Raw genomic sequence first — 17112 nt, 5'->3', positions numbered from 1 at the left:
GCTCGTGCTCTCATAAGGATGGGACTGAGACCGGGGGCTACAAGGACTGCCCCCTGTCCCAGGTGGAGCCAGCAAGGCAGTCGCACACTCTGGGAGGAGCCCCGGCCCCCAGGCATGTTGCTGCACACCTTCGTGTGTGACTGAAGCCACCAGAGTGGAAGATGGTGGGACGATAATCTTTGCCCAGAGGTGGAGCCGGAGCAGCACAGGGGGCCCCTCAAGGGGGCAGGGGAGTGGGGAGCGACAGCGGCAGCCTCCTTCCCTCGAGGGCAGGCTGAGGGGACTGCTTGGGGGAGCCCCTCTTCCCCTGGATGGGACAAGGTCTGCCTCAGGGCCTCCCAGGCCTCATCTGTGCCTGCAAACCTCACTAGTGGCATGCCTGGGGGGCCCATTTGGGGGCCCGTGCCTGGCACTGCACCTCCAGAAGGGGCTTTTCCTGACTCCAGCTATAAAGACTCTTCAGAAGGGAAAGAAGCAGGTGGAGAAACAGGGCAGTTCCTGGATCGGCGGCACCTTCCCCGGCACAGAGAAGGGGCTTCCTAAATGTTGGCTGGCTGGCCAGGACAGGGTGCGGTACAGTGGGGGAGCCTGAAGACCTGAATTCGAATCCTCCCCTCTGCCAATCGTGCCACCTTGCTTTTGTCTTGTGCTCACGGCTCTAGCGCTCTCCATCCTTTTAGAGATGGAGAAAGCGAGGCTGCCAGGTTTGCCCAGGAGGCCGGGGGGGGGGGGGGGGGGGGGGAGGGCCTCACCAGGGCTCCGTTATCCAATGAGCCCACCTCGGTAAAGCCGGGTCCCTGGTGGGCACTGAATACTTGCTGGTCCCCTTCTCCCTGGCCTTGTACCACGCTGTAACACCCCCCCCCCCCCGCCTCAGTTTCCTCATCTGTAAAACCAGCTGAAGGAAATGGCAAGGCCTGGGGCCAAGAGAACCCTGGTGGGTCACGGGACCTCGAGCCCAACAGAACCAGACTTTGAGAGGTGGGGGGGGAGGGGGGCCGAGGCAGGCAGGGCCCTTCCTGGGTATGGGAGGGTCTCAGCGGCTCTTGGCCCAGGAGGTCAGGGCTAGGGGCCGAGGCTGGTTGGGGCCCCCCAAGTCTTCAGGCAAAGCCCATCATGTGGGCCCGGCGCCCTCTGGTGGGCATTTTGGATCCTGAGGCTCAGAGCCAGGGCCTCGGGCGGCTGGAGGCCAGGGGCAGTGAGGGACATCCTCCTCCCTCAGGAGAGACCAAGCCCCAGGCCGGCAGTCTTGTCCCCTTGGGAGTGAAGAAGGCCCGAGTTCGGGTCCTGCCTGAAACCTAACCGGGGCGCCCAGGCCAGTTTCCTGATCTGTAAGTTGGGGATAACAGTAGGCGGTGGCCAGACGGTGCAGAAGGAACTTGTAGCCTAACTGCACCTAGAAATGCTATTGGAGGGAGGCTTGGACTTGGGCGTCAGGAAGGCCCGGGGTCTACTGCGGCCTCCAGCAATGGCGGCTCTCTGGGGGCCACCACCCGCCTGCTTGTCTGTAAAGTGGGAGCAGCGACAGCGTCCACTGGGGAGTTCTTGTCGGGATCCCTCGAGCTGGGGGGTTCAGTGTAGGGCTTGGCAACGGCTCAGGAGGGCGACCCCAAAGCGCCATCCTAGAGACGGCCCGCAGGAGCCACTTATTGGAGGGAGCGTTGGAAAGGCAGAATGGAGGGCTCAATCCCAGGGCACGAGGGGCGCGAGTTCAAATCCCACTCCCAGCACTAACTAGCTCTAGGTTCCCAGAAAGGCATTCCAGGTTCTAGCCATTGGGCAACGGGCCGGAGAGTTCTTCCCAAGGCTCCCAAAGATGGAGGTCTCTGGCCCAGCCAAGGCCCTCTCCTTTCTGCCGATCGAGCCGGGGATGTGCCCATCCACAAGCAGGCCTGGACCCCTTGGGGGAACACAGGAGCTGCCTCCAATTGGAGAGAACAATGGAGAAAGGCTCGCCTCCTCGGAGTCCCAAGCAGGCCCGGCCGCTGCGGGTTACGAGGACCTCCCGGCTCTCCGACTCTGCCGTCCCTGGGGCAGACAGAGGGCGGGCTCGGGTCTGCCGGCAGGCCTGTGGGGTCACCAAGGACGCGCCAGGAGGATCCTCAGCCTCCGGGCCCACAACCTTCCCTCGCTTCTGTCCAGGGGAAGCTCGGAGCTTTCTAAGCAGGGTTTTGGCCACAGACACACAAGAGAAGTTGTTTATTTTTTTAATGAAACTAGATCACGTCTTACAAAAACCTGCACGTTCCTGCACCCTCCCCTCTGCTCAGCCTCCCGCAGGAGCCAGAGCAAACGGCGTGGGCAGGCCGAGAGACCCAAATCACTCCTATTTAAAAGAAAGGGAAGCTCTGGGTCCCGGAACCCTTCTGTGCTGCCTCTGGGGCAATGGCTCATCTGGGCAACCCCACAACTCTGCCCCGAGGGCGCTGTGGTGCCCAGAGGTGGGGGCCCGGGCCAGGCTGCCCCGTACCTCCAGGACAGTCCACACTGGCTGAGGCCACCATCCAGACCAGAGTGAAATGATGTGAGTATCCCTTCCCAAATTCCTCCCCCCTCCCCTCACAGTCTCTCCCCGTTCCCGCCCCCCACCCCTACTGCTACCCACTACAGTGACAAGGCCTCAATTTTTTCAGGACAGAAGAGGGCCTACAGGCTGTAGAACTTGAGACTCCTGTCCATCCCGGTCGAAGCTATGAACTTGGCGTGGTGCCCAAAGGCCACCCCTGTGGTCAAGCCGCTGTGCTCTGAGGAGAGAGAAGAGGAAGCCAATGAACATGACGGGGCAGCTGCTGGGGGCCGGGCCTGACCCCACGAGGGCAGAGGGGGGGACCCGTCGTGGGGCTGGCAGGCCATCGGGAGAAGCGAGCCCGGCGGATTTTCCCTTCGGCCTCTGGGACTGCTCCACAGCAGCAGAGAAGTCTGGATGTAAAAAAACTTGGCACCAAAGATGACCCAGTAAGGATCCAGTTACCAAAGGAAACCAGCACAGTAGGGGCCGACCGAAAGGCAGTCAAAGGATGTGAGCAAAGGGCTCACCAAAGGCATCAGCCACCAAACAACCCTGAAGCTTCCCCAAGGAAAGCAGGAAGTCTGTGCTGGGAGGGCCGTGGAGAGACAGGCACACTCATGCATTGTTGATGGAGCTGCAAACCTTGAACAAGCATTTAAAGGCCGCTGTGCCAAGCAGAGGGGCCCAAAGTAAAGCAGACCCCAGCAGTCCCTGCACTCAAGGGGCTCACAAACAAACAAGGAGCTCTGTTCTTCTAACAGAGAAGACCACACACAAGGTGTGAACAAGGGCTGGACCAACTCTTCTGGGAAGCGGTTTGGAATGAGGTACCGACTAGGACATCCATATGCTCTGAGCCAGAGATCTACCACTAGGTACACGTGTCAGGGCAGAAAGAAAAGGTCCCACATTTTTATCAGAACTTTCTGTAACTGGGAACAAGCCCATCCCTTGGGGAATGGCAAAATAACTTGTGGCACAGGAGTGGGATGGAGGAGAGGCGAGAGCAGGAGCCTCGGATGAGCTTGTCTGCCCCTTGCCACAGGCAGTCCTGGGCCTAGTCCTGGCTCTGGCCCTGGAGCTCCCCACGTCCATGGCCCACAGGGCTCTTGATGCCCGGCAGGCTCCTCCTGCCTGTACCCCCACCCCCAGCGGAGGAGGGAGAACTCGCTACCTGTAAAGTGGAGGATTTCTGTCCACTGTTTGCAGATGTAGATTTGCACGTCGGTGCCCCCGAGGGCCAGGTACGTGCCACTCTGGTCGAAGATGAGTGACTTCACCTGGGGGAGACAAGCAGGCTCAGAGGGCCGCCCGGGCAGGGACAGGCGAACAAAGGACAAGGTAAGGGGACGTCTACAGAAGCAGCAGAGCTGACCACCCACCTCAAAGTTGTTGTCTAGCTGCAACGTCTTGAAATTTTTGAGTTTGCGAAGATCCCAGAGTTTGACAGAGGAATCGTCAGCCGCAGTGGCCAAATAATAGCCATTCTCCGAGAAGGCAATGCTGGTGATGGGGCCAGAGTGTCCGGGGAAGTTGGCCACGTTGGTCCGCTCCTGCAATCAGGGAAGGACAGGGGTTTTTGGGCAGAAGCGAGTCCCGCCCTCCCTCCACGCCGTGCCTGCCAGGCACACTAGATAATGCTGACGGAAGGGCACAGCACTGCAGGCCTCACACCTACCTTCAGGTCCCAGATCTTGATCTGAGAGTCCATGGTCCCAGTCCCAAAAATGAGCCCATCAGGATGGAACTGAGCGCAGGTGAGAGCTGCAGAAAGAAGGGAGCACAGCCTGGAGTCAGGGCCTGCTGGACGGTGGCCAAAGGAGAGGAGGGAGGGATCTGCAGGCCTTCCCGGCTACTCACCGCATCCCGAAGTCTCATCTGTGACCTTGGTGAGCACTCGTCCTGTCTGGATGTCGGAGAAGGCCCAGTACTAGAGACAAGCACAGACAACAAAACAGAGATCAATGTGGGGACACACTTGCCTATTGGGAAAACACAAGAACCTGGCAATAGAGGGCTCGATGACTTAAGGACCCCCCAAAAAGCAGGGCTTCCGAGGCTGGGAGTCCCAAGGTCCCAAGGAGCTGAGATTTCCGCCTCCCCAGTGACCCTGAAAACAAACCCACCTGATCATCGGAGGAGCTCAGGAGATAATCACCCGTGGCGTGGAGACTGAGGCCAGTCACGGCACTCTCGTGGGCCCGGACAACTTGCACACAAGAGGCATTGGGGACCGACCAAATTCGGATGGTGGCATCTGGGGAAGCAGAAAACACCAGATCCTAGGGAGGAAAAAGAAATGAGTGAGGCCGATGGAACATGCGACTTCTATGAAAGGAAATGGGGCTCCTTCTTCACCACTGGGCCATCCCCTGAAAAAAGGACCTGGGTCTTTCCTCAGGTTTTAGGAGTATTTCAGGGTCTTTCTGGTCTTCATGGTGCTCCCCAAAAGATCTTCCTGACTCATCACTCCCCTTAGCACCCATCTATTCTACCACCACTGGGGGACCCCCACTGCCCATCAAATAAAGCATCAACTCCTGCACCCCTGGGAAATGACTCTCATTTTCTAGCCTTAGCTCATATTCTTCCCCTTCACATGCTTTATATCCAACCAAACTACTGTCTCCAGGGCTGGATTATCTCCCTTCACGCCTGCAAAACCCACATCCCTCGGGTTGGCCGCCTCTCTGAGGCTCTCCCTGACGATTCGCCACCCCTTTCCTAGTCCTCTCCCCATCACACTTATCTTCTGTGCAGATGCTGCCATGTGCTGGAAGCACCCCAAGTATCCTATCTATCCTTCACCCCCAGGGCCCAGGCCTGGCTGAGGCTCAGGGAAGGTGCTTGATATGAAGGGAGACGGCAATGGAACCAGCAGGTCATGGCCAACAATGCCACACTGCCACCTAATGGCAGAGGCATGGCATGGCAGGCCAACAGAGAGGAAATGGTCTTTATCTCTGGCCCTGCCCTTCCTAAAGGTCTCAAGGAGATCCTGAGGCCAGGCAGGCCAGCAGGGTACACCCAAACCTTCATTCCCATTTTCGAGGCCCCAAATGCCACAATCATTTCTAGAGAGCCAGCAGCCAGTAGTTAAATCAAAGAACCAAGAATCGGCAGGGCACGAGCCCAAACATCCCATGCAGTTCCCTCAACCTGAATGACAAGTAAAGGGAGGTCCACAGAGGTGACCCAACTTGCCCAGGCTGTGACCATGAGCTCTTCTTGACTCCTAACCTGCAGTATCCATTAACCAGCCAATGACAGAGGGGTGAGCAGTGACAAATCAGATGCCCACACACAAAGGGCACAAGGACAGGACTGGACATTCGGGAATGGCCACGGACGCCTTCCTTCTATCAAAGACAGCCCAGCAGAAAAGGTAGGACTTACATGTTCAGAACACTTCCTCTGAGGTTGGTCTCTCGAGTCTTTAAATGACTCCAAAGGGTATGTAGCTGGCTCACTGGGTGCGGGCGCAGAGAGTCCTTATGGACCTCAAGACTGAAACTTGCCCAAGCCAGACTCTTTCCCACTTGTCAAACAAGGAGGTTGGACTAGATGATCTCTGAAGGGCCTTCCCAGGGTACTGACCCAGTCTAACCACTGACCCATGTAAGTAGCCCCCAAGGGACCTAGGCCTACAAAACTGCGCCCCGAAGAGACACTCAACAAGCTTACCTGGGATGGATGGAACACCACACTGGTAACCTTCTTCGCGTGGCCTTTGAGCGTGGCCAGGATCTGCTCTGAGCTCTTATCAAAGACGACAACATTTTTATCTGCTCCTCCTGGGGATAACCCATTCAAAGAGCTGTGAAGAAGGGCCCAGGAAGCCCTTCCTCACCCCAGCTGATAATGCCCGGCACCCCCCCCCCAACATCCTACCAGCTGGGACAGCCCTCATCACTTACCGGTGAGGATCTTGTTGGTATCCGAGGGGCAGAGGTCCAAGGCAAGAATTCCTGGAATGCTGGCACTATGTAGCCCCTTTAAAGAGAAAAAGATGGCTCAGTAACCCAATTATAACTGAGGTCATCCCCGGAGCTAGAGCTTGATTCCCAGGCTGAGGGGTCAAATGTGGCCTCTGCTCACCCCCTCAGTGCCCAGGATCAAAGCCTGCACTTATTTCTTTCTTCAAACTCCCTCTTTGACTAAAAGCAAGGAACTTCTCACTCTGCAGTTGACAGGGGCCCTATGACGTGGGAGCTGGTTTGAACTGAGTAGGGAAAGGAGTGCTCAACCACCCAGACTCCTCCCCACCCTGATCATGATGTCTGCAGGGGGCCAGGGGCCTGGAATTTTTGCACCAGGACACAAGCATGCTATCTGCCCGAAAGGAGAGATGGGCATGAAGAATGAGGTCCTCCTGCCTGAGGGCTGCAGATGACGCAGCAGGGAGAAGATTCAATTCCCAGGGGTCACAAGGAGTATCACTTTCGGGCACAGGGTGAAGCTAGAGGAATGCCACTCACCACGTGGGATGCCACCTGCCGGTACTTGCTAAGCTCTTCTGGCTTCACGAGCTCCTCCGGTACTGTCTTCCCCCTCTGAAGAAAAGAAGAGCCCCAGAGGCATGCTGGTGAGTGGAGACCAAGGCCTCTCCTCAGCCCCCTCCCTCACATGCCCCCTCCAGCAGACAGGACTCACCTTTTTACGCTCTGTGGTGAGCACGGTTGCTTTGTCTTGAAGCTGGAGAAGAGAGCAAAGGACTGTGAGACCAAGGCTGGAAAGCCACCTGCTAACCCCATGAATAAGCCCCAGGGTTACCATCCAGACCAGGAAACAACAAAGGGAGCTAGGACTCCTTCTGACACCTGAATTTCACAGGCAGGACACTAAGCTTTTATCCAGGCAGGTACCAGGGATGGGAGAAGGGAGGCAAAGGCTGAAGACACTGGAGCTCTGCCAAGTATAAGAGAAGCCAGGGAGTCAAGGGATCTACCTTTTGGATAATTTCGGGAGTCATTCCAACCAGCTCTCCCAAATCCATTGGCTCACCAGCACCCTAAAGGGAAAAAGAACAAGGATGAGAAGAGGTGCCAAGTATAGTCTGGGCGGGCAAGATGCCCATCAGATCTGGACTGGGGCACACTGAGTCCTGTGGCCACCGAGGCAGTAGTGCAGCTGGAGAGACACACTCACCACAACACTGGGTTGGGAGCTTGGCACAGCCTGAGGGACAATGAGACCAGCCTGGGGCTTCAGCGTGGCCAGAGCTTCTCGTGCAGCAGTGACCTCCTTCGTGAGACGGGCAATGACACGACAAGCGGCATCATGCTGGTACAGTGCGTGTGACAGCTCCTGGCGGGTGGTCTGCAGCTGCTGGCGCAGGGTAAAGCTGTGGAGCATGACTGCATCCTGGGGGAGAAAGGGGTCTCTGTGAGATCAGGAAGAGCTGGCCTGATGCCACAGGCCGAGCCTCATCTGGGGCTGATGCTACACTGGGAAGAAGGGAAGAGATAGAAGAAAGCTGATAGAGGCTGAGGTACTATTTGTCATTCATTTTGCCATTGTGTGGGTCCTTCCCCTCTAGCCAAGCCAGGCCACTCTTCCCCCAAGCACAGGGGTCAATCAACAAGAACCTAGGTCAAAGGAGAAGTCCACTATCGGATGACTTCAGTAGCCACCTGGGCCTCCCATTCCCTTGGTCAAGAAGCACCGTCCCTCAGGGAACATGACACTCTTCACTACACTGTGAAGTCTATGGGGCATCCATGAAACAAACCTCTCCCCAGTCCAATCCACACATTCAAAGAAAGGAAAAACAGGCTTCTCACACAGAACTGCTATGTTACCACCACCACTCCCCACCCCCCCAAGGGAGAAGCTCTTCACCCACCCCCAGCTCATCTGCCTCCCCCCATCCCAAGCCCCTATACAACTTTGGACCTGTTGCCCTGCATTGGAAAGAGGATGTTTTTCCATCACTGCACTCACCCATTCATCTTGGAGGGCTTTCAGGATGGCCGGGATACTCGTGGCAGATGGAGGCTTGGGCCGGATTGGGTGGGCAACTATCCAAGAGACAGAGAGAGGTTCTTGATAGATTTCCAGGAAAGTCAATCTCCACCCCAGTCTTGTCCCTTCTGGACCCTTTTAAACATGGCTTTTCTTCAGGGATATTACTAGCCACTACATCCTCCTCAGATTCACTCCCTATCGGAGCCCTGGTCCCCAGCTCCATACACCCAGACTCTAGGATGAGCAGACCCTGAAGGAAGAGGCACCTTTGATGTCAATGAGCTGCTCCTCAGACAGAGGCTGGTTATTGATGGGGTCGGTGCCATTCTCTGCAATATACTTCTCAATCAGCCTCCGCTCATACACATGGTTGGACACAGGGGATACACAAGGATGCTCAGGCACCTCGTTGGAGACTGCAAAGAAAGAGTACTTATGAGCACTTGGATGGAAGGAAATCGAGGTCAATGGTTCCCACATTTATTCCACAAGAATTTCCAGAATGCTTATAATACATAAGGCACTGGGCCATCTTTTCCAACAAGATCAGAACTCTTCCACCAGGAAAGCTTCTCCAAATGGAACCACCTACAATGTCAGCTGTCAGCTGGCTGGGAGCTTGGAGCTAGCTTCTCATATCCCGCTAGCCTTCCTTCAGTCTGTAGCTCTCCAATGCCCTTATCATGTAATAAATGTATCTGAGTTGTTTGTTTGTGAAGCTGTGAGGAGAAACAGAAAGGGCTCTTTCTGAAATTATGAAGACCTGGGTCCAAACTGTCTTGGACAATGCTATTCGACCTCCTTGGATTTCTCTTTCCTGTCTGTGAAATGAGAACAGCTCCCCTACCTCAAAGGGAAAGTGAGATAACTGCTGTAAATGTCTCTGTAATCTTTTTTTTTTTTAGCCCTCACCTTCTGTCTTAGAATCAATACTGTGTATTGGTTCCAAGGCAGAAGAGTGGTAAGGGCTAGGCAATGGGAGGGAAGTGACTTGCCCAGGGTCACACAGCTGGGAAGTGTCTGAGGCCAGATTTGAACGTAGGACCTCCTGTCTCTAGGCCTGGCTCTCAATCCACTGAGCTACCCAGCTGCCCCTCTCTGTAATCTTAATAAGTGTGGAGTTTGGGGGTCAGCTGGGTGGCTCAGTGGACTGAGAGCCAGGCAGAGGGACGGGAGGTCCTGGGTTCAAATTGGACTTATCTTTCTAGGGTAAATCACTTAATCCCCACTGCCTAGCCCTGACTACTCTTCTGCCTTGAAACCAATACACAATATGGATTCTAAAATGGAAGGAATAGACTAAAAAAAAAAAAAAAGCTCAGGGTATCATAGCCTCCTACTATACTGTGAGATCCATTAGGGTAGGGGTCATGTCACACTTATTAAATGCTGAATGAAAACATCCAGGAAAGAAAGGTTTGGCTGGAAGGACACCAGAAGAAACTGAGATCTAGGGATGTCTAGATCTAATCTAGTCCATTCATCTGAGTGTCCAAGAGCTAGGGACAATGTATCTGGAGAAGGTAGAGGAAAAACTTCAGGGTGCCCCCAGCCACCACCCCAAGCTCCCATTCCAGACTGTCTTCCTCTAAGGAATCCTCTTGTCCTTAGAACATCCCGGCATGGAATGGACCTAAGAGATGGAGTGGCCTAACCTCCTCCTCTTATGAAAGAAAAATTTCTGTGCAAAGTGTATGAGAAAAGGCTTGCTCCAAGCTAAGTGGCCAGGCCGGGGCCGAGACCAGTGCCCCAAGGTCTCAGGAATCCTTTTCCCCCAGGAGCAACAACTGATCCCAGGCAAAAGGCAGAAGAACAGGGGAAGGGCAGTGGCTCCAAGCCTGGCTGCTAGATGGCCTGACAGCAGCAGCTGCGGCGGGGACCCTATTGCTACACCCCGACATCAGAGGGGGGTCTCCCTCTTTATTGGAGCGGAGCCCCACCTGGCGGACTAACATATTATGTTTCTGAAAAGCCCGACCGCTCTCCCCTGAGGCTCCCGCTCTGCAGGAGAGGCTGCAGGATCCCAGCATGGGCCGAGTCAACCCCTCCGGAGTGCACGTGCGGCCCCGGCCCTGGACTACGTCGCCGCCCCTCCCCCTCGGCCCCGCCTCCACTTCATCCGCCCGCGGGACCCCCGCACACAGTCGGCGCATAATAAATGATGCCTCTAGGACTACGATCTGGAGAGTCCTTGCGTCCGGCCCTCCCCGCCCATGTTGCAGATGAGGAAACTGAGGCCGCGGCGGCGGGAGAAGCGCCCAGCCCCGCAGCCCTTGCCGGGGGCCCAGAGGCCGCTACTCACTGGAGCAGATGAGGGACATGGCGCCGCCGCCGCCGCCGCCGCTGCCGCCGCCGCGCTGGGGCTCCCTTCCCGCCGGGCTCTGCTTCCGGGGCCACGGCCTCTACTTCCGGTTCTCCCCCTCTCCCGGGGGTGGTTCCGGCTCGGGAAGGGAGAGGGGGAAAAGAAGAGAGCCGGGCGCACGGGGATTCACGTGGGGGAACCCGTCGCGCGCGGGCTCCTGTGGCAAGTAACGGAAACGGGCGCTTCCCGGCATGCAACGGGGCCGGATGGAGCCCTCCCGCCCCCTATCCGGGCCTTCTGGAGGGCTCTCGGGTTCTTCCGGAAGAACCTGGAGTCGCGAACTACACTTCCCATGATGCAAGAGAAATAAGGCTCGTCCAATTCCCGGGAGGATTGAGGCGGGGGTGGTTGAAAGATCGCGAGATTTGGTATCATGGGACTTGATAGTAAAGTCCTCTAGTCATTCCTTCTTTTTAGATCGCGTTTAGAGTCGCGTTTGAATAATTGAGGGAGTTGTCCCGGATCAGCCCTCCTGGCTTTAAGTCTAAAGACCTAGGACTACGGAGAGGAAGGCACCACTGTTCCTACTTTACAGATGAATAAACTGACTCTGGGAGGTGAAGACGGTCTCTTTAGGGCAATATACGGATAATGAATGGTATTTCAAGTCCCAGTTCAGGGGGACCGCCCAAGCGCATGGCATATACCCAGCAGGCGCCAACCAAGTGCCTTTCATTAACCCTTTTTCTCCTAGTGTGAACTCTAAAGCAGAAGAGCAGCAAGTACTAGCCAGTCAGGATTAATTGACTTGGCCAAGATCTCTCAGCTAGGAAGTATCAGAGGTCGCATTTGAACCCAGGACCCACCCCCCACTCCAGGCTTGGCTCTATCCACTGAGCTGCCTAGCTGTCCCCACTATATCTTTTCTTTATTTCTTTATTTTTTTTAATCCTTACTTACCATCTTAGAATCTATATATTGGTTCCACGGCAGACTTGCAGTAAGGGTTAAGCAATGGGGGTACAGTGATTTGCCCAGGGTCACACAGCTGGGAAATCTGTAGTCATATTTGAACCCAGAACTTCCCATCTTCCGGCCTGGTGCCCATAGCTGCCCCTTACCAAAAACTTTTTGACTGAGCTGGGCAAAGGCTGTTCCTACACCCCACAGTGTGCCAAGCTTCTCAAAGGCTGGCTCTGCCTTCTGGAAATCAGTATTTGTGAAACCTTCCAACTTGAGCTGCTTCCTGGCACCAGAAAGAGAGAAATAAAAGAACTGCATTTAGAGTAGAAGGCCAGAGTTTAAATCCTGTCTCAGACACTTGTGGGGCCCAGGCCAGGGCACCAATCACCACTCTGGGCTTTATGTAAACCGAAGGGGTAGGGCTCATTGGCTGCCCTTCTGGTTCTGAACCTAGGATATGTATGACTTCGAGCAAGTCCTTTCTGCTTCCTGAGCCCTCATTTGCTGCATTTGTGAAACATCAAAAGTGGTGGGAAAATAGCAGGAAACACAGCTGAGCAAAGTAATCCCTGGAGTGTTTAGACCTGGAAGGAGGACAAGGAAAGGATGAAAAGGGGGAAAGACCCGGCCTTGTCCCTGAAGCGGACTTTCCCTCCTTTGTGAATTGTGGCTGGTGAGGGGGTCACCCCAAAGTGGACTCTTCATAGCCCAGTCCTGGGTGTGCAGGTGGAGCCAGGAAGAATAGCCAGGCCAGATGACACACAGAGGGGATTCGGAGAGAGGCCACCCCAGTGAACGGTTCTCGGGACAGGAGAAAATATTCAACAAAAAAATATTCTTCTTATGGAGGAAGAGAACAAGAAAATATTAGTGGCTCCTGGTCCACATCCTCCATAAATGCGCCTTCTGGACAGTGCCTGGCAAGGACAGCTCAGCTAGCGTTTGTACACAGGCTTGCAAAACCCTTTATGTATATTATCTCATCTGACTCTCATAACAGCCCTGTGAAGGAGGTCCTAGATTATCATCCCCATTTTAAAGATGAGGAAAATGAGGCAGACACATTAAGCGACTTGCCCAGGGTCACACAGGAAATGTCTGAATTCAGATTTGAACTCAAGGAAGAAGAGTCTTCCTGACTCCAGGTCTCTACACCACCACCTCAATGGCCAGACTGGTATGAACTGATACCAAAAAGCATAAATGGGAGAACCACAAGGTCAGAGGATTTGTCTGAGGAATCAGGGTTCAAGCTGAATCTGATGCATTTCCCTAATCGCCTCAATGAAATTACAGGACAGGAATTTAGAGCAGGACTCCATAAATTGTTGTGGTTTAAAAATAATTTCTTTTGGTCATTTGACTTCATCATAATTGGGTTCCACTTTAATCTCAAATACTTTGTTTTATGTAGTTAAAAGTGTTATTCTGAAAAGGGGTTCCCAGGCTTCAGTGGCCTGCCCCAAGGGTCCATGAGAAAAAAGAAGATTGAGAACTTGGGGCATCTGAGGGGCTCCTCTCTATGGAAGGGCAGCAGGACTTGTTGAGAAACACACTGAACTTTTCACTGGGTTTCAGAGCCTGACAAGGACTTGTGAAGACTGATTTTTGTGCAAAGAGAGAATGGGAGGTCCTGGGTTCAAATGTGGCCTAGATGCTTTCAAGCTGTGCGACCCTGAGGAAGTCACTTATAGCCAAGACTGAGCATTGATTCTAAGTCAGAAGATAAGGGTTTAAATAAATAAATAAACTCAAAGTGAACTGATTAGGAAGGACTCAACTACTATCAGCAACGTAAGGATCCAAGATGTCTCCAAGGGGGCTCAGGACAAAACAGGTTCTTCCACCGCCGTGGAAAGAATTGACAAAGTCTGAACACAGATGGAAGCCTGCCATTCTTCATTTATTTTCTTTGGGAGGTTTTTCTTGTAGGCGTGACATGTCTTCTTTCACAACATGACAAATAGGGAAATATGTATAGCATGATAAGCTATATCAGATTACTAGCTGCCTCAGGGATGGGAGAGGGGAGGGAGGGAGAGAAGCTGGAGCACAAAATGTCAGAATACAAATGTCAAAAATTGTTTCTCTGTGTCATTGAGGGGAAAAATTACAATAAAAAAAATAATGAGCTTCCCCAGTTCAGAAGACAGAGCAGTCTCAGCTGGTATTCTGGAGGCAGAGCGGGGACAGAATTCTCCTTTCCTTCCATCTGAAAATGGCTGATGTGGGGGCCAAGACCTCCTGCCCAAGCATCCTGAGAGGAGGCTTTCCCAGCTTTAGGGAAGGGAGCAGAAGGGCCTTCTGGGACCGTCTCAAGACACAGAAGGAGCCACAGGTGTTCCCTCTTGGCCCTGGGGCCTGCCTCAGAGGTAACCCCAAATTTCAGCTATCCCAGCTTCCGCAGATCCTAGGTTGGAGAGTTCAGCCACTGGCTTCTTAGAGTACAAGTTCGTAGCCTTTCTTTGGTTATGGACCCTTTGGGCAGGATGTGGTAAAATTTATGGACCACTTTTTTTCCCCAGTGACGGACTTGCAGTCAGGAAGACTCCTCTCTCAGACACTGTATGACCCTGGATTTGCTGCCCCGATTTCTTGTTCCTTACTTAACCTCACTTCATTTTTGTCTGCCTCACTTTCCTCCTAGGTAAAATGAGGGTAACAATAACACCTACCTCCCAGGGTTGCTATGAGTATAAAGTCGGCTAGTTGTAAAATGATTTACAACTATAAAAATGCAAACTATTAGTATTTGTTTAAATCTTTTCTGTACCAGCATAGCATTAAGGCTGTCCACCTGTTACTTCTCTTCATGTTATGTGAGCAGAACACCTTTTATGCTCCCTGCGTGGGGCCTTTTATTTTATTAATTTATAAATTCGTATTTATTCATTGTTATTTAGCTCTTCTCCTCCCCACACCGTAGCAGGCATCATCCAGCACAATATAGATGATGTCTCTTGTGTTTCCATTTCGAACATCCACAAGTAATTCTTCCAGTATTAAATCTGTAGCTGTATAGAATGTTCTCATGGTTCTACTCACTTCTCTCTCCATGATCTCACATAGTTCTTTCCAAGTTTTAAAAAAATTAATCTGCTCATCATTTCTTCCAGCGTAGTAGTATTCTATCACAAGCATATGCCACAATTTGTTTAGCTATTCCCCAGCTGACAGACATGCCTTCATTTCCAGTTCTTTGCCACCATTCGGACAGCTGGGTGGCTCAGTGGATGGAGAGTCAATACTAGAGATGGGAGGTCCTAGGTTCGAATCTGGCCTCAGACACTTCCTAGCTGGGTGACCCTGGGCAAGTCACTTGACCCCTATTGCCTAGCCCTGACCACTCTTCTGCCTTGGAGCCAATACACAGGATGGATTCCAAGATGGAAGGTAAGGGTTTAAAAAAAAAAGTTGCTGTAAATTTCTGCTTTCTCCCCGATCTCCTTGGGAGGGAGATATTAGAGTACTGCTGGGTCTAAGTAGACAGCTTTATAGCTTTCCTGGCATAGTTCCAAGTTGATCACCTGATCTCCAAAATGGCTGGATCAGGTCACAGTTCCACCAGGAGCGTCCCCTCTTTTCCACATCCCTCCATCTGTCATTTTGCCCTTTTATCGTTTTAGCTAACCTGATAAGTATGAGATGATACTTTGGAATTGTTTGGTTTGCATTTCCCTAATCAGGAGTGAACATTTCTTCATGTACCTTCATGTGGCTTTAGTTCTTCATCTGAAAACTGTCTGTTCCTCTCTTTTGCCCCTTTATCAACTGGGGGATGGCTTTTGTGCCCATACATTTGGCAGAGTTCTCTATGTATTTTTGACTGAGGGACTGCCTATGAAAAATCCCCCCAATATTCTGCCTTCCTTCTAATCTTGGCAACATTTGTTTTATCTGTACAAAAAACGTTTCAGTTGAATGTACTCAAAATTACCCATTGAAGGGGGCAGCTGGGGAGCTCAGTGGATGGAGAGCCAGGCCTAGAGATGGGAGGTCCTGGGTTCAAAGAAGCCGAGTCAAGCCAAGCCACAAGCACTTAGGAAGTATCTACTGTTCCGGGGTCTGTGCTTAGCTCTGACGACATAAGGAAAGGCAAAAGACATTCCTGGCCCTCAAGGAGCTCACAGTCTAATGGGGAAACAACAGGAAACACAAGACAGGAGAAATTGGGACTTCATCCGGAGGAAAGACAAGCACGAAGGAAGCCCGTCCTGCAGAAGCTGGCACTTTAGCTGAGACGTGAAGGAAGCCAGGAGGCAGAGAGGAGGCGGACGAGTGTTCCAGGCCTGGCGGCCAGCCAAATGGAAGATCCAGTTATGTGTAAGGTAAAAGTGACCAACCAGATTGAAGAACGTGTAGGAGGAAGGAAGGAACGAGTAATCCTGGCTCCAAAAGCCAAGCAAGATTTTGTATGTGATCTTGGCAGGGGTGACGCCAAGTCTGGGCCAGAGGTGACAGCCATTTTCTTTTGAGGTCTCCTCAGGACCCCAGAACCATGCTTCCTACCTTTGGTAAAACTTAGACCCAAGGGGGCAGCTGGGTGGCTCAGTGGATGGAGCGTCAAGCCTAGAGACGGGAAGTCCTGGGTTCAAATCTGGCCTCAGACACTTCCCAGCTGGGTGACCCTGGGCAAGTCACTTGACCCCCATGGCCTAGCCCTGACCACTCTTCTGCCTTGGAGCCAGTACACAGTATCCAACTCCTTGTAACTCCATTTGGAGTTTTCTTGGCAAAGATCTTGGAGAGGTTTGCCATTTCTTTCTCTAGCTCATTTTACAGATGAGGAAACTGAGGCAAATAGGGTTAAATGACTTGCCCAGGGTCATAGAGCTAATGTCTGAGGCTATGCTTGAACGAGGCCAAGGGTAAATGAGACCAACCCTAACGCACAGGCAAACTCCACCCAGATTGGCCTTCCTCTTCTTTTGGGCTCTTGAGGCTGTCCTCGCTGTTCGGGATGCCCTCTCTCCTATCCGTTTCTCTGATTTCCTGCCCTTCTTCAAAGCCTCGTCCAAGGGATGCCTCCTACATGAAGGAGGCCCTTCCTGAGTTCTCTCTCACCCTCAGCCCTCAGAACTTAACTTTGCATGTGCTTTGTAGGTGCTTTTTGTTTCTTTGGGTACATGAATACGGCTTGGTGTTTGTTCCAAGAAAGTCTAAACTTCTTGAAGCTTGGGGATTGTTTCCTTGTATTTCTGTATCTCCAGCATTTAAGCTAGTGCCTGGGGCAAGGTAGGCACCAAAAAATGCTTGCTGAATGAATAACAAGGGTTTAGGAATCAATCTTCTCTCCCTCTCGCTAGCTCAAGTTATGTATTTATTCTTACCCTGTTTTTGTTTTTCAGTCAATAAACAAGTTTTTATTAAA

At 52.8% G+C, this 17112-nt stretch overlaps 1 protein-coding gene across 1 annotated transcript; it reads right to left on the bottom strand.

Annotated features, from left to right (window-relative positions):
• Window positions 1–2193: 2193 nt before the first annotated feature.
• On the bottom strand, window positions 2194–11090 carry PRPF19 (pre-mRNA processing factor 19). Its single transcript, XM_001367622.4, has 15 exons — window positions 10779–11090; window positions 8743–8892; window positions 8453–8529; window positions 7658–7873; window positions 7458–7520; window positions 7163–7204; window positions 6988–7062; window positions 6427–6502; window positions 6194–6303; window positions 4636–4791; window positions 4370–4439; window positions 4188–4273; window positions 3892–4062; window positions 3684–3789; window positions 2194–2744 (listed from the first exon to the last, which is right to left on the bottom strand). The coding sequence occupies exons 1-15, from the start codon at window positions 10795–10797 to the stop codon at window positions 2647–2649; spliced, it is 1515 nt and encodes a 504-aa protein (XP_001367659.1). The 5' UTR covers window positions 10798–11090; the 3' UTR covers window positions 2194–2646.
• Between the last annotated feature and the right edge of the window lie 6022 nt (window positions 11091–17112).

This window comes from Monodelphis domestica, chromosome 6 (assembly GCF_027887165.1).
Source record: "Monodelphis domestica isolate mMonDom1 chromosome 6, mMonDom1.pri, whole genome shotgun sequence".
Lineage (NCBI taxonomy): Eukaryota > Metazoa > Chordata > Mammalia > Didelphimorphia > Didelphidae > Monodelphis > Monodelphis domestica.
Note: the sequence above shows the minus strand (reverse complement) of the source record. Positions and strands in the feature narration are given on the sequence as shown.

Coding starts and splice junctions, on each gene's coding strand:
- PRPF19 (XM_001367622.4), bottom strand. Junction 6,503..6,987: donor GGCAGGTGGCATCCCACGTG/GTGAGTGGCATT, acceptor TTCTCTTTAAAG/GGGCTACATAGTGCCAGCAT. Junction 4,063..4,187: donor TCAAGATCTGGGACCTGAAG/GTAGGTGTGAGG, acceptor CCCTGATTGCAG/GAGCGGACCAACGTGGCCAA.